The sequence below is a fragment of the Bactrocera neohumeralis genome, chromosome 3 (genome assembly GCF_024586455.1).
Source record: "Bactrocera neohumeralis isolate Rockhampton chromosome 3, APGP_CSIRO_Bneo_wtdbg2-racon-allhic-juicebox.fasta_v2, whole genome shotgun sequence".
NCBI lineage: Eukaryota > Metazoa > Arthropoda > Insecta > Diptera > Tephritidae > Bactrocera > Bactrocera neohumeralis.
In genome coordinates, this window is record NC_065920.1 from 61449516 (window position 1) to 61466024 (window position 16509).

The 16509-nt window shown below is 31.1% G+C and overlaps 1 protein-coding gene and 1 long non-coding RNA gene across 8 annotated transcripts in view; one reads left to right on the forward strand and one right to left on the reverse strand.

The window, feature by feature from the left end:
• LOC126752855 (tyrosine-protein phosphatase Lar) overlaps positions 1–16509 on the forward strand; it is a 966561-nt gene that overhangs the window by 898232 nt on the left and 51820 nt on the right. For all 7 annotated transcript variants that reach the window (XM_050463852.1, XM_050463853.1, XM_050463854.1 and 4 more), the window contains one exon: positions 13980–14130. In XM_050463852.1, the coding sequence (XP_050319809.1) occupies positions 13980–14130 (151 nt within the window). The remainder of the gene's footprint in view (positions 1–13979; positions 14131–16509) is intronic.
• LOC126752869 (uncharacterized) overlaps positions 1–16509 on the reverse strand; it is a 143929-nt gene that overhangs the window by 56724 nt on the left and 70696 nt on the right. The gene's annotated exons all lie outside the window — the stretch shown is intronic.

Consider the following 16509-nt stretch of genomic DNA (forward strand, 5'->3'; position numbering starts at 1 on the left):
AGCCATTGCCACATGACCCCTATAGTGTGCTACAATTGCATTAAAATGCATAACATCAACAAGAATGTTGACAGCCAACGAGTGCTGTTGGTAGCTGCTTGTTGTTCTGGCTGTTGCGTGGAGTTGTAATGCGGCTGTGATGTCTTGTTGTTGCTATTGTAGTGTTTTTGTTAGCTTTTAATGTTTTTGCTGTTATTATTATTTAAGTCACAGTTTAAAGTGATAAACAAGAGATTTTGTATGTATGTGTGTGCGTGTGAGTTTTTCGGGTAAGTAAAGAGCAAATGGTCCAACTTGTTGTTGCAGCTGCTTTAGTGTGTACGAGTGTTTGCTGGAGCATACTTTTAGGCAAATATGCAGGCAAGCATACATAAATAATAACTGTCACATCTTATATGTTTGTATACGCATGTGAGTATGCATATTATTTTCAAACACATACACACACACGCACACGTGCCACATTCCCACACTCTTTTCTATGTGTGCGTGTTGCGTGTTTTCGCTTTTATTACTACGACTATGCTGCTGCAACATTCAGCTACGTGACTTATAACAAATTTCCACACACTACTGCCACTTTCTTTGTCATTGCCGTTGTGGCATGCAACATTTGATGCCTTCTATTTGCCGCCACGCACATACATACATGTACATACATGCTCGATTTCAAATTGCCACCCACAAGGCGTATCTAAGCAGTGGCCAGTCAAACTCTCGCCAAACCCGCCAGACAAATGCCATACTCAGTATCAGTATGTATGTATATGTGTATGTGTGTTGTATGTAATGCATGCATGTATTGTGCTAAAATGGCAAAATTGTATGGAAAACACGTGACACTATTAAGCAATTATGTGAGAACATTTTGTAAATTGTTAGGCAGACAAAAAGCTTTTAAAGCTTCATGGCATTTCGGGCTAAATCGTTGTAGACAACGCATTTTATATTACTAAACAAAGTAAATTTGCAGGCACAAGCACACATATACATACATACACTCATATATAAACAAACATATACACACTCTCATGTACACACATACATATACATACTCTCATGCATATATAAGCATATACTATGTGCTACAGGCAATCATAGCAATATTTCATGCACAAACTTAGCAAACTGCGCGTGTGTGTGCGCTTGCAACTTTTGGCTTATACAAAAATATTCACAAAATGCTAGCAAATTTACTGAAAAGCAAAAGCCACTCACTTGTGTTGCTTTAAACCTATATCACTGCTTGGCAAAGTACACATTTTTAAGACTTGTGGTCTGACCTTTTGTATTGAGGCTTAAAAATAAGTTAAGTTTGTATTGCAGGTCAGGCTGTTGCCACATTTGATATATTAGACTCGTGTAATGTTTGCGCTCCAGAGACTATATTTTCTGTAGATGAGCAGCAAAACAAAATGTTTGCAATTATTATATGTTTTAAGTACTAAAATGTCAAAAATTTGTTCTAAGCAATATATGAAGAGGAGCTGACGTCATATAAGCAAGTTTTGAGATAAAGGCAATTTCTATTTAATTTTATGTACGCTTGTTTTAGCGAAAAGGATTAATATCTTTTGGGCCGCAATACGCCGTGGTAGATAATTTTGGAAAGCAAAGAAAATTCATAGAAACGAAAGATAAAATAACAAAATATTAAGTAAAAATATTTTATAGGCTATCTGAAGGTCAGGGCGTCGTTGAATATTTATGAAATAAAATCGGTGAAGATATAGAACAAAGTTGTAAGTAATGAAAAGAGCTACAACTTCGACATAACTTCAAAATTAATATGAAAAATTCAAATTACCAAATTTTTGGGTTTTTTATGATTAAATTGTACAAACGTTTGTTTCTTTCACAAAATTTTGTGTAAACAAACATTCTTATGTCTCCAGGACATAATATATTTTTTTGAATTGTTCATACTTTTGGAACACTTTGAAAAAAAAATGCGATAATTATTATTGTAAAATGGAAAATACTAACAAGTTTGAAAAATTTACAAAACACCAAAAAAAAATTAAAAAAAACCTTACTCCCCCTTTAAGAAATTTGTTCATATGACAACTATGGAAATATAAAAGAATCAAATTCTTAGGACTCATTGGCAAAAATCAAGAGGCACGGTACCATCAAAAGAACATGATATTTCGTTTATATGCGTATACATAAGATGGCTTCAAATACCTAAATTTCACCTTTGTTTAGCTCCATGTTACCTTAACTTTCGAGTGGCATTATGTAAAATAAATAAATTTGTAGTGAACTGAGGGCTATAGCTATTTTTGTCACTATCTTTTCCTATAATATCGGATATAGGCTATAGTTGTTAAAACCTGCCACGAGCTTTACTAACAAACTCTCAATAATTTATATTGGAAACTCTAAAATGTAAACAAATTTATAGTGTTTTATATAGTGGAAGCCTACTTTTTGCTTCCTACCGCAAGTGAGGTTACTTATAGTAAAATATAATGTATTCTAATTTAATTAATCCGTAACCTGCCAAATCTAATAGTGTTGAGAAAACCTGTGAGATTTTACTCAACTGTTTTAAGTTTAAATAAAAATAATAATAAAATAAATTGGGTCCATCTATTTATGATATACTACTATGAGCAAAAAATAGTAAGACTTTATTCATAATTTAAAATTCATAATTTATTCTTTAAAATCTATGACGTCCCCCTCAAAGTAATCCCCGTTGGTCCCAATACACTTGTGCCAACGTTTTTTCCAATCCTCGAAGCAGTTGTTAAAGTCAATTTCCGGAATAGCCTTCAATGAGCGTAGCGATTCACGTTTTATGTCTTCAATTGACTTAAAATCGTTTCCCTGGAGCGGTCGTTTGAGTTTGCTGTATAGCCAGAAATCATATGGAACAAAATCAAGCAAATACCGTGGTTGTGGCACGATATTGATTAAACATTTTGCGAAAAACTCACGAAGCATCAATGCAGTATGCGATGGTGCATTATCGTGGTTCAAAAACTGAGAGTTGTCGGCCCATAATACCGGCCCTGTTTTACAAATAACGCAAACGTCGCATAACACTCAAATAGTATTCCTTGTTGACAGTTTGGTCTGTGGAAAGGAATTCGGATTGCACCACACCTCGATAATCGGAGAAAACTGTCAACATAACCTTGATTTTTAACCTGCCTTGACATGGTTTTTTCGGCTTCCGCTCACTTTTGCCCCGAAATTCGGCCGTTTGATCGTCTATTTCCGAGTCGTAAGCATAGATCAAAGGCGACTCATCACCAGTAATAATAAGTTTCATGGCATCGGGGTAGTCGGAAAGCACAGACGTTAACGCAAAGCGGATTTTCGAAAAAATTTTGTGATCTTAATGAACCAATTGTGCTTTCACTTTTCTTAGGCCCAAACGGTCTTTCAAAATGGTTTTAACTGATGCTTGCGATATTCCAATGACGCCAGTAAGATCTCAAACACCAGTAGGATTTCTTTATTTTATTGACGTGTTGATCATCAGCTGATGTTGATGCCCGTCCTGGACGTGGTTCATCGTCAACGCGATCTCTACCAATCACCGAAGTGCTTTTCCAACATTCTGAACGTTTTGTCACCAGAAATTTGATTTCGCACACTAAATTTCATGGAACTTCTGTGTTGAAGGATTTCATTAAAAACTAATGATTATTTTGAAGTGACATTTATTACAGACGAATGGGCTTTCGCCTGAAATTTAAATTAAAAAGCCAATTTCAGATAATAATCCGATTCAAATGTCAGAAAAACACCTTTGCGCGTCAAAAGTTTTGAAGTTTTTTTTATTTTTTCGGAGTTGATTTTATTGCTCTTGCAACTCATATATATGTATATCAATTTAATAAAAAAAAATAATATTGACAATTGGACTTTCGAAAACCGCACATTTTTTTTTAATTGCTGATGTTTTTAAAACACTACTCGTACATGGAATATTTTAAAATCGTAGAGAGGATATTTGTTTAATATAGTACTTATACATAAGTCCAAACTAGTTTTAAATTTTGCTCTAAACCACTTTCAATATATTTGTGTTATCAAAAAGTATAGCTAATGACCAGCCAAATATCAGCCGCGCTTTTTAAAAGTAATCTTATCATTAGTTTAATATGCAAGTATTGCTTATATAACTTTATACATATATACTTTCTGTAGATTTTCTCACAAAAGAATCACATTTAAGTACACAAAGAAGGCTCACTTAAATTTTTGTACATATCTTTAAACTTTTTTCCAATATTTGTTCGAATATACAATTCGGAATATAAAAAGCCGTCGCATTTAACATTAAGCACCACCACTTAATGCCACCGAAAGATTATCATTTCGCATTGCACATGTTCGCAATCAATTGCTTTCCTTTGCTCTGCACAATTTGAAGACAATTTTTTGGCGCTGCCGCAAAACTACTTAACGAAATTCACATATATATACAAGTAATGCATGTATATTTACATAGGAATAAATTTACGTGTATGTGTGTGTGTGTGTGAAGTGTTGACCCAGGAGCAAAGTTTTAATTGTATCACGTTAACATGTTGTTAACACCAATGAAAGTTGTTGTCTGAATTTTCAGCAATATCACTGAGTGCGGCAGAGGTGAATGCCGTTATACAAACATACTTACATACATACATGCGTACGTATATGAGTACGTGATTATACAAAAGTACTTGTGCAAATAATTGGTTTCAATTTACCCCCTAACTTTGAGCGCGAAAGAAAGTAAAAATTAAAATTTGCGTTTTAAAGCCAATGTAAGCAAAGGAGGCACATGAAAGAGGAGAGCCAGAAGCAAATACGCTTCCATAAGTACATGTAACACGTACATATGTATGTGAATGTAGTTGTGTGCGTATTTGCATAGCGGCAGGACGCCTTTGGGATAAAAATGTTTAATTAAGCTCAAGTAGGTGCGTGCCGCAGTTGCAAGTAGTCATGCAGAGCAGAAAGATTAATTTTTTTTGCAATATATGCATATATACAATCCTATATAGTTGCATTTATGTAATGTATATTAATCGTTGTGTGTGTATATAGAGCAGTTTGTATGGTTTTAAGTGCATGCTTTTGACATAAAAATCAATGAATGCACTTCAAGTTCGAAAAGAGCCGAGAGTACGTGTCGGCTCGAAGATTCGCAGAACAGGGTGTTGTTTTGGATACACAGCATTTTTTAGCTGTCAAAATCAGTACATATTTTTGACATTTATGCTGAGTATACTTTGTTTACACTTCAGTTTAAAACAGTTGCACAGTTTTTTTGGGAATTTATTCAAAAAACTCGCGCTCAGAGCGAAATTTAAAATTTTTATATTTTTCTCAACTGTTTGTTATTTCTGGGTGAACTCATTTTTAGTTCTGGGTTACTAGGCATGTAAATAACCCAAATTGTCATATTTGAAATCAAAAAAATGTTGGAGAGATTCTCAAAAACTCTCCATAACTCTCCGCATTCTGGTTTTGCTACCACTAGAAGTTGCTCTCTGCTTCCTACAATTTCAAAACTGAAAACAGTTATGTAATTAATCGTGCGTGGAGCGATTCTCCATAACTCTCTGCTTTTTTCCTTTTGGACTCTGCTTTTTCCTCACTAGAAGTTACACTCTGCTCTATACTTTTTCAAAACTAGAAACAGTTACAGTCACAGTCACAAAAGTGTTGGAGAGATTCTCCATAACTCTCTGGACTCTACTTTTGCTCTCACTAAAAGTCACTCACTGCTCCCTACATTTTCAAAACTAAAAACAGTTATGTAATTAATCGTAATTGCTTAATTTGAAGTCCCAACACTGTTGGAGCGATTCTCCATAACTCTCTAAACTCTGAGTTTGCTCCCACTGGAAGTTATTCACTGCTCTCTACTTTTTCAAAACTAGAAACAGTAACAGTTACAGTCACAACAGTGTTGGAGAGATTCTCCATAACTCTTCATAACTCTCTGGACACTGCTTTTGCTCTCACTAGAAGTTACTCATTGCTCTCTACTTTTTCAAAACTAATAAAAGTTGCGTAATTAATCGATATTGCCTCATTTGAAGTCAGAACAGTGCTGGTGAGATTTTCCATAACTCTACTCTGCTTTGCCCCCAGTAAAATTACTCTCTGCTCCATATTTTTTCAAAACTAAAGTTAAATTCCGAAAATGTCATCAATAGCGAGCTTTATAGATAAGTACTTCGTGACTTTAACGTTCCCTGCTTTAATATCAGTCGTCTCGTTACTAAACGGTTCCAGCAAGGCCGTGAAACAAGCCATACTCGACGTGATCATCATCTTGCCTTAGCGACGACATTTAGTTGACCGAATGATATCAAAAGATGGACCTGTCAATTGACCACTCAGTTAACTGTCAATTGCCTACTCAGTATGTGATTTGACTTTGTTGGACCATTTTTTGTGGGCGGCTGCAACTTATCTTTAGAAACCAACTTTAGATGACTCTTTGACGATTGAAAATCAGCCCGATTGTAAAAAAATGATGGAAAATAGAACTCACAGACACAAAACATCTTCATAACTTAAAGACTTTATGACCATGTGACGGAAATTTTATTAAAACACCAAATGTTATTAAATTTGCGAACTAAAGAAGCCTAAATATTCGTATTCCACATTTTGACAACGTTTCAAACAAAGTTCCACACCTCTCAAAAACACACCCATTATATGTTTTTCTGACAGTTATGTGCCTTTTCATGCGCGCCACATCTGCGCCACTTTAAAATTTTTTAAATAAAAAAGTATATATTGTTTGAATTTTCCGCGGCATTGCTGCTTCGATTACCAATTCTCATTTTGCTTGCAATTTATTCGAGTATTTCTTTTTTTAATTCCTTGTCTTGTCACTCATTCGCAGTGATTTGTTAAAATTTCATCTCTACGTTCTTAATTTTATTGCGCATTTTTTCTTAAATTTCCATATTTTTCATTTTACTTCTTACACTTCTGCCACAACCCAATTATAATTCGTGGAGCATGTGATATTTTTCTCTGCTCCACTGTCTTTTAACATTCGTCCGTCGCGGACGCTTTGCCTTGCCTTGTGCAAACTTATCAGCCTTCAGTGTGCACTCCTGTTCGCAATTATGTAAGTTGACAGTGACAGGATGCTTTTTTATTTCATTTTATGTAAGAAAATATGAGTGGTTTTTTACTTATCACTGACAGCCACAGAAATACATTGGCTGTCACAACAAAAGGGCAGCATATTTCAAGCATTGCAGCATTGCATTTACGTTCTTCATTGCTTTCGTAAATAATTTTTTAATTATCATTATTTTTTGTAAAATCTCAAAAGTGCTATAAAAAATATTTGACATGATCAATGCAAGGCAAATGAACAGTAGCAGGGAAAGAATTTTACGAGTAGTATATTAATTTAAGAGCTGCAGTGTGTGAAAAGGTTATTCTCAGGGAAATATAAACAAATAAATTATCATGAAAATGTTCCATCGTTGAGAACAATTAAAAAGACTTCAACATTAAAAGATGTCGTTAAATAAGCTTAATTTTATGACAAATATTGAATTGATTTTTAAGTGCATGAAAATTTCCCTTTAAGGCGAATTTAGCTTTTTAAATTGCCATGACGTGAATCTGACCGAAAAAGTTAACATTCTTGTTCCCTAAAAAGTGTATTCTTAAAATTGTTGGAACATTTCTTTGTTCAAAAAAAGGATTTAAAATTTTGTACATTTAAGCTTACAAAAAAATTATCTCGTTTTTTTAATATGTTTAACCAAATGTTAACTAGGAATTTGAAAAGCATAAATGTTTCCCTAAATCTTTACCGTTTTTCTATATTGCCATAATTTTGTTCATAATATAAAAATAAAAAATAAAAATTTCCCTTTTAGGGAAATTTTTGAAAATTTTGAAAAATATGGGAAATGTTTTTTTTTTCAAAGTCTTGTTTTAAATAATTTCTTTTTAAAAAATTTGGAATAATACAATCATTATATTTGCCAAAATATCACACCTGGAAGACTTACTTTGACCGTTTTCATAATTTTAGCAAATTAAATTTATGTATTTACCTGAGTACATCTTTGAATTCTAGATCAGGCTGATAGATTATTTGAATGCATTTGCAAAAAAACACCTAAGAAATGTTGTTCAATGCCGCTAAAACACATTTTGTCGTAAACAATTAGTAATTTCCCATCAGGGATTATTGTACAATATATGAATTTAAATAAAATATGCAAAAAGATTATAATATAAAATTAATTTTAGTTGTAAATATAAATTTACCTTTAAGGGAAATTTTTTAAATATTCAGTTAGACAAAATATGTTAACAAATTATAGTGTGATAATAATTATAACAAAATTTTAGTAGTAAATATAAATTTCCCCTTTAAGGGAAATTTTTTAATCATTGAATTCGGCAAAATATACAGCCATGGACGCATAAATAGCACATATCTGAATCCCATATTAATTCTAATTTTTTTTAATCCTAAAGTAGCTGAATAATAAAAATTTGGTATGTATCTACTTGTCACTATTATGAGGCTCATTTCCCTGCATAAAAATACTGTTTATTTTCTATTAAATTTTGTACGCGACAATTTTATTGCGTATAGTGTTGATTTGAGGTGGACACATAAATAGCACATTTTTAAGTTCGTACTTTTTTTTTAATTTTGTGTGAGGTTCTCGCATATTTTTAATTTAATTCTGCGAATATATAATTATTTCATCGATATTTCGTTAAAATGAGAAGGAAAAAACATTCCACGCCGGAAAAGGGAGTCCTTATATCCAATATGAGCAAAAAATGAAAAGATCCTGTCAAAATTGCTAAAATAATATATTGCTCTCCAAAAATGTTATAAAATGCTCTTTATGCAACAAAACAGACCCACCTTGTGTCAATAAAAAGATACCAAGAAAACCAGGACCACGTAAATCTGATATTTGTGTTGACAAATACATAGTACGGAAGAGCAAAGCGGATCCTTTTAAGCCAACCAGAGAAATTATGATCGAAATTTTTGACGAATATGGTGCGGACGTGTCCAGAAAGCTTGTAGGAGGACGACTCAACTTATCTCAACTTTTTGGACAAATTACCAGCAAGAAACCACTCCTGTCAAAACGCCACATCAAAATTCGACTGGCATTTGGAAAGGCCCACGGAGACAAACCAGCACAATTTTGGAAGAACGTGTTTTTGAGCGACAAAACCAAGATAAATAGGAAGGTTCCAGTTGGAAAATCATTTTTACGTCGTCCACAAGGTCAATCCCTTAAACCTAGGTATACCAAAAAAACCATTAAGTATGGCTGTGGAAGTATCATGGTCCGGGGCGTGTTTTCATGGCATGGCATCGTGCCAATTGTTCGAATAAGTGGTAAAATGGACCAGTTTTAGTATTTGGATATACTGAAAAATAAAATGTATTTCAATCCATGCCCATAAACTGGACATTTATGCAAGACAATGATCCGAAACACACCGCAAAGATGGTAAAGTATGATCTCGGCAATAAAAAATTTAAAATTTATGAGTGGCCTGCGCAAAACCCAAACCTGAAACTAATAGAAAATTTATGAATTGATATAAAGTTCAAAATAGCAAGCAAAAAATTCAAAAATTTTGATGATTTATGGGCTGGATTTGAGGAGCCTTGGTATTCAATCCCAAAGGAACGATATCAAGAACTGGTGGACAGCATGCAGAAAAGATGTGAGCGGATGCTTAAAAACTATGGATATTGTACAAAATACTAACGAAATGAACAATCTTTTGCAATTTTTTAATAATTTTTATAAATTTTTGTACCTTTTTTTAAGCCCCTTTTCAGATTGTGCTATTTATGTGTCCAAGCTGTCATATAGGATATTGATGTTTTCGTCTTTTTTTGGCAATAATAAAATATTTATTGTTTCAGTGTTATAGTTATATTAAAGTGAATAATTTTTAAAATAAAACGCATTCCTCTTTAAATCCGTAAGTGATAAACCTAAGGAATAAATAACTGTTTTCTTATTTGATGAGCAAGTGTGCTATTTATGTGTCCATGGCTGTATGTTAACAGACTATAGTATAATAATAATTATAGCATAATTTTAGTAGAACAAAAATTTCCTTTAAATTTCCCTTTAAGGGATAAATTTTTTTAATAATAAAATTCAGTTAAACTATGTTCAGAGGCTTTTTTTCAAAACATTTGATTAATTAGTAGATATATTTTACTTTAATTTTATACAAAAATATACTTCAAAGATTACAAGTTGAGGAAAAACTCAAATTTATACATACATATACATATATATGTATATAATTAAAATGATTTTGCAATAATATTTTATATTTTATTAAGTACCAAAGCAATTAAAAAAATTTCCTTGCAACTATTTCTTTTTTTTAACTACTGATAAATATCGAAGTAATTTGAAAAGGCTTTTATACATTTTTCATACACAATACAAAAATTTCAAAAAAATTCAATATCAATCCAATTAAACCAAAATCCTAAAAGAAATTACAAAAAAGCTTACTTCACTTCACGATATGACCTGAATTACCAGCGTATACCCACGAACACAATTATAGCCACAGAGCAATAATTCAAACGCTGGCAACTACTACTATCACAATTTTAGGCGCACTCGCAGCCCTCAGCTATATATGCCACTAGCGCCACTAGCATAAAGCAATATCGCGCTGTTACCGCCTGCCATGCTGTCACCGCCACTGACATTGATGATGATGTATTTCCGCTGCCTCTTTTCCACACCCCAACACGTTGCAACAGCATTTCTCTTCGCGCTCTCAAGAATGGGCGCACTATGCGGATTTTTTTACAATATTTTCACGGTGCAGTAGCACAATTTTTATTAATTTTTGTTTTCCCGTTAAACATATACATATATTTATAGATACATATACATACATATGTATGTATGAAAGTGCGTAAAATGTGTAAAAGGTGGCTGAAATGTTCTGCAATTTAAGTCTGTTGAAGGCAGCAAATTATAAATTATTTGCGGTTGACATTGGTCTGAGAGGATTTGAGTGTGTATTTTAACGAATTTAATTTAACGCATGACCAAATATCACACGCCATTCAACGCACAAAAACTTTTCAAACACATTCAGCAAAATACATTGTGTACTTATCAACGTATAAATATTAAAAATTGTAATTCAACTTTACGTCAGCTTTCAACAGTCAATAAACTCAGTGATGAAAATCATCAGCATCAAATGTATGCAGCAAAAGTAATTTTCAGGGTATTATACCATAAGTTCTACGCTCACTTTTTGGTTTAATAGATTTCGGCTTATATTTGAATTATTTTTAGAGCAAAGCCGTTCTACGTGAAATAACAAATAGAATAATAAATGCAATTTATACTGCCTCCCACAGAAAGAGTCCATAGAAAAATTATTTCTTTTCAAAAGAATACAACGTCCGAATATAATTCTTGGTTTTAGGTAGCGAATAAAATCGAATTTACATTTGCGTGTGCTAATATAAGTGAACGAGTTTTTCGTAATTTAAGTACCTTGCGAATACAAAACTAGTAGTTAAAAAAAAATATTGCACTCTTTTGAATGGCTTCTTGTACATCAGCGTGGAAATATATAAATTGTATCAATATGCTGTTCTACGCGTAAATCTTTTTTTTTCTTAAATGGAACAAAATGGAATTTTCGAAACAGCTATTAAATTAATAAATGATACATTCTGATAAGCTAAATCCAACTTCTAAATAAGTGTTTCATATATTCCATGTCGTTCCAGTTATTAAATTTTTAGCGCAAACTATAATTGCATGTCTTAAATACTTGCTTATTTAAAATTTCATTTTTCAAACGTTTTAAATAAATGTTTCATATATTTTACGTCGTTCCTATCATTATAAATGCAAACTTTAATTAGTGTAGGTACATATGTATATGTACATATGTACATACATGTGAAATATTTGTCTATATGGACTTTCGTATTGTAAATGTTGCATACTTCATAAGAAAGTAAATTCATTTTTAGTACACAATACATTTATTGTTACTTATCAACAGAATTGAGTGTTCCAATTTCATAATCAAATCTTAGACGTACTTAAAATCCCGCTTTGAAATGTACATACATATGTAAAAAATGGTTGTTCATTAGCTTTATTTTGCGAAATGAATTTACACACATACAATGTATGTACATATGTATGTATGTATGTACATACATACATATACATACATATGTATGAGTTCTTTAAAAGGGAACAAAGTTGAATTTTGTAATATTTGCATTTAATATCAGATTAAATCAAACGTATAGTTCTAAAACTAACCAAATTTATTTAAAATTGTATAGGAACAAAATGGAATTTTCAAAACATATAAACTTTTAAAAGCAATTTGTTAAAATAGTGGGGAAAGGTGGTATTCCAATATTATTAAGCTGATTAATTTGTATCGTATCATTTTAAGTGAGAGTTCTTATGAGATTAAATCAACCTTATACATACATACGTACATACATATGTATGTACATACATACATATGTAGTTCTAAAACCAATTTCTATAAAAAAAAATTATATAAGAACAAAATGGAATTTTTGAAACATATGAACTTTTGAATGCAATTTGTTAAAATAGTTGGGAAAGGGATTGATTTGATTCGAAATTTACTAAGCTGATTAATTTATAACATATCCATATCATTTTATGTGAGGGTTTTTATGCCATTAAATCAACCTTGTAGTTCTAAAACTTATTTTTATAGTATAGGAACAGAATGGAATTTTCGAAACATATAAACTTTTGAATGCAATTTGTTAAAATATTTGGGAAAGGAGATATTTTCCAAACTTATTAAACTGAGACTATTATGGTTCTAAAACCTATTTCAATAAAAAAAATTATTTAGGAACAAAATGGAATTTTCGAAACATAACAACTTTTTGCTGAAATTCTCCTAAAATGTAATACTTTTGTGTTTAAAATTACTAAGCTGATTATATAAAGGCATTTGTCAGTCCAAAATTCTTGGTCAAGTTCAAAAAAATGTAGTTATTAACTAAGAGTATTAAATTTAATAATATTTAATAAATGCGTTATCAAAATATTTTTACAAACACCTGCTATGTAGAAAAAAAATCCGAGCGCACAATTAGTAGTCTTGCAATATTTTGATAGGCAGCTTACCATACACTGCCAAATTTCTCATAATTTTACATTTATTTGACATTACAAAATGTATCTACACATGTGCTGACAATATTTACAAATTTTATTTATATTTTCAAATTGTTTTGCATAGTTTTGTTATTGAACCGTCGAAAATGAAAATATAATCCAATGCCACAAAATCCTTTGCGGAAATCCTTTAATTTATCAAATTTCCGCTCAACTAACGGGAATTCAATTAAATTTGCTATTTGTTTCGTTTGAGTATTTTGAATGATTCTCTTTGGCTCCAACTCAAGCACAAACACATATGTACATGATTTCCCCAACGTGTAAATTCAATATTTTTACAGTTATGCGAAGAGGAAATGGTTTTGGTTTATTTATGTGTGCTTATAGTACTAGACAAGTGTTATATATGTATATATGATTTTTAATATATATTTGTAAATAGTTTCTGGAATTATAAAATATTTTATTCAATAATTTTTTTCTTGTTTCTTTTTCTCCCACATCGACACTCCCACTCGCCTGCGCTTAATTCCCTTTTCATATCTGTCTGTGCAATTTCCGTTTGACTGGCGTAAATATGGACAACACGCACCACTCTGATATCCAACCCAACAACCAACGAACCGGCAATGATGACGCTGCCAATGTTGATAAACTTGATAACGCTGATGATGGCATTGATGGTGATACCACAAACAAACTTATAATCATAACCAACACTAACAACAATGCAACAACAACAACGACGACGACGCCGGCGACAAAAAACAACGCCAATACGTATGCATGAATTTGTTGCGACAGGTGTCCCTTCACAGCCTAGTAATTTCCGGGCCACCGATATCGGCGAGACCGCAGTCACATTGCAATGGTCGAAACCGACACATTCCAGTGAGAATATCGTACACTACGAATTATACTGGAATGACACATATGCAAATCAGGATCATCACAAGTGAGTATAACACACACACATATACATCTAAACATACACACATATAGACATACAAATGTATGCAGACAGGATATTGGCACTAATATTTCGCCCATTCGATTACAACCCGCACACTATCTAACAAAATACTTATTGATATCGACAATTGGCACGTGCATATTGAATTCCACTTGCCAATATTCGCCATGTTTTGTACGTACATACATATGTATGTGTATTTGCGCAATGTAATAGTTGATTGAAATCTTGGCAATAAATTGAAATGTGTACGCATTATTGATAAAATCGGGTGGCATTAGCAACTAAGGTAGCAGGAAGCGTTACTGATGTAATTCAATTACCTGCGTTGGATGTAATTGAAAATATCCCGCAGCTACAAATAAGTTACGAAAATATCCTAAAAACAAAACTATACAAAACTACGGCAAAACTCAGAAAATTAGAAAAATTGTTTGTTATGTTAAGGGACATTCTAAAAATAACAAAATACTTCAAACTTCCTTGAGCTCGAAAAAACTTCCCCGTATTTCAGCATATTAAAACTTGTGAAATTACAGGAATATTTTTATTTATAACAATCTATCAAAATGTTTCAAAATTATTCTACAATAACAGAAAAATTCTGTTTTGAAAATATCCCCCTTTTTCAGGATATTAACAGTGAGTTAAAATTAACTTCGAACTAACTCAACTTGATGGAATTTAAAACTTTTTCAAGTTAAAAATACTTCAAATTTTCCGGTCATTTTTAATACTGAACGAAAACTAAGACATTCAGAATAATTTATTGTTTCCAAAAATATTACAAAATGTCTTAAAAAGTATTCTACAATTCAGAAAGTTTTTTCATAAAGTTTGAAAATATCCCCGTATTTAAGGATATTAGCAGTGAGCTAAAATTAACTTCAAACTATCTCAACGTAATTCAATTTAATAACTTTTTAAGTTGAAAAAATATTCAAAAATTTCCTCAGTGTTTTCAAATATTGAATGAAAACTAGGACATTTCAAATTAAGTTATTGTTTCCAAAAATATTACAAAATATCTTAAAAAGCATTTTATAATTCAAAAAGTTTTTTTGATAAACTTTTTAAAATATCCCCGTATTTCGAGATGTTAACAATGGGTTACAATCAACTTCAAACTGACTAAACTCAATTCAATTTGAAGATTTCTTGAAATAGCAAAAAACCTACAATTGAGAAAAAACGTCCGATACAGTGCGATTGGAGTCTAAAACTTGTTGCAAAAAAATATAAATTTCTCAAAATTTCAACTTTTTATTATTCAACAAAAATTAGGATCTTAAAAAATTTGTTAAAAAGTGTAGCCATAAAGAAAAAGTTTCTCACAACATTTGTAACTTTATAACCTTAATTTAATATTTACATTTATATGTATATCCTACAATTTAGAAAAAAATTGCATGCAATTTTGAAAATATCCCCGTACCTCAGAATATAAAAAGTGTAATAAACTAATTTCCAAATCAATACTGCGTAATTCGAGAAAGAATTTTTTTAAAAAGAAAATTTTTAAATTTCTCTAAATTTCAACTTTTTATTATTCAAAGAAAGTAAAAAAAATCCTTTGAGAAAGTCAAATTTTATTCTTCGTGGCCTAAAAAGATTAAAAAAAGTAGTTAAAAAGTGTATTCAAAAATATCCCTAAATTTTTCATCTAAAATATTTTTTAGGTGAATTCTATTTTTAATTTGTCTATACTTAGACCTTTTTAAAAAGAAATTTAGATATCCCAAAAAATTATTATTCTACGAAAAACTTAAGGTCATGTTAAAGATGGTTCCAAAAGCTTTCTTGAGAATGTAACAAATTTCGAAAATATGCTTATATTTCAACATATACATAGTTATTAGGCGAATGTGCAGACATTTCAAACAAAGATTTATATTTTTAAACAAAATAAAAAATTAGCAAAAAATAACCCAATTATAAAAAATATATTTAAAAATTTTCCTTAATATTAAAAAAATTCATAAATTTCCCTTATTACATATTTTTTGCGTTTTGTCAAAATTAAAAAATCTGTAGCTGTAGGATATGAGAAAACAAAAATTTAACAAAAAAAATCTGTCAAAAAGTCAAATTTGTGTTTCTTGACAACGTAAAAAATTTCGAAAATATCCTTATATTTCATCATTTAAGTATTTATTTCAAACAAAGATTTTTATTTTTAGATATAATGAAAATAATAAAAAAAAATATTTCAAAATTTCCCTAAATTAAAAAAATCATAAATTTCCCTTTTTACATATTTTTTGTGTTTTGTAAAAATAAAGAAGAGAGCTGTAGGGTATGAGAAATATTCAATAACAAAATTTCCTACAGAAAAATCCGAGAAAGTCGAATTTGATTCAT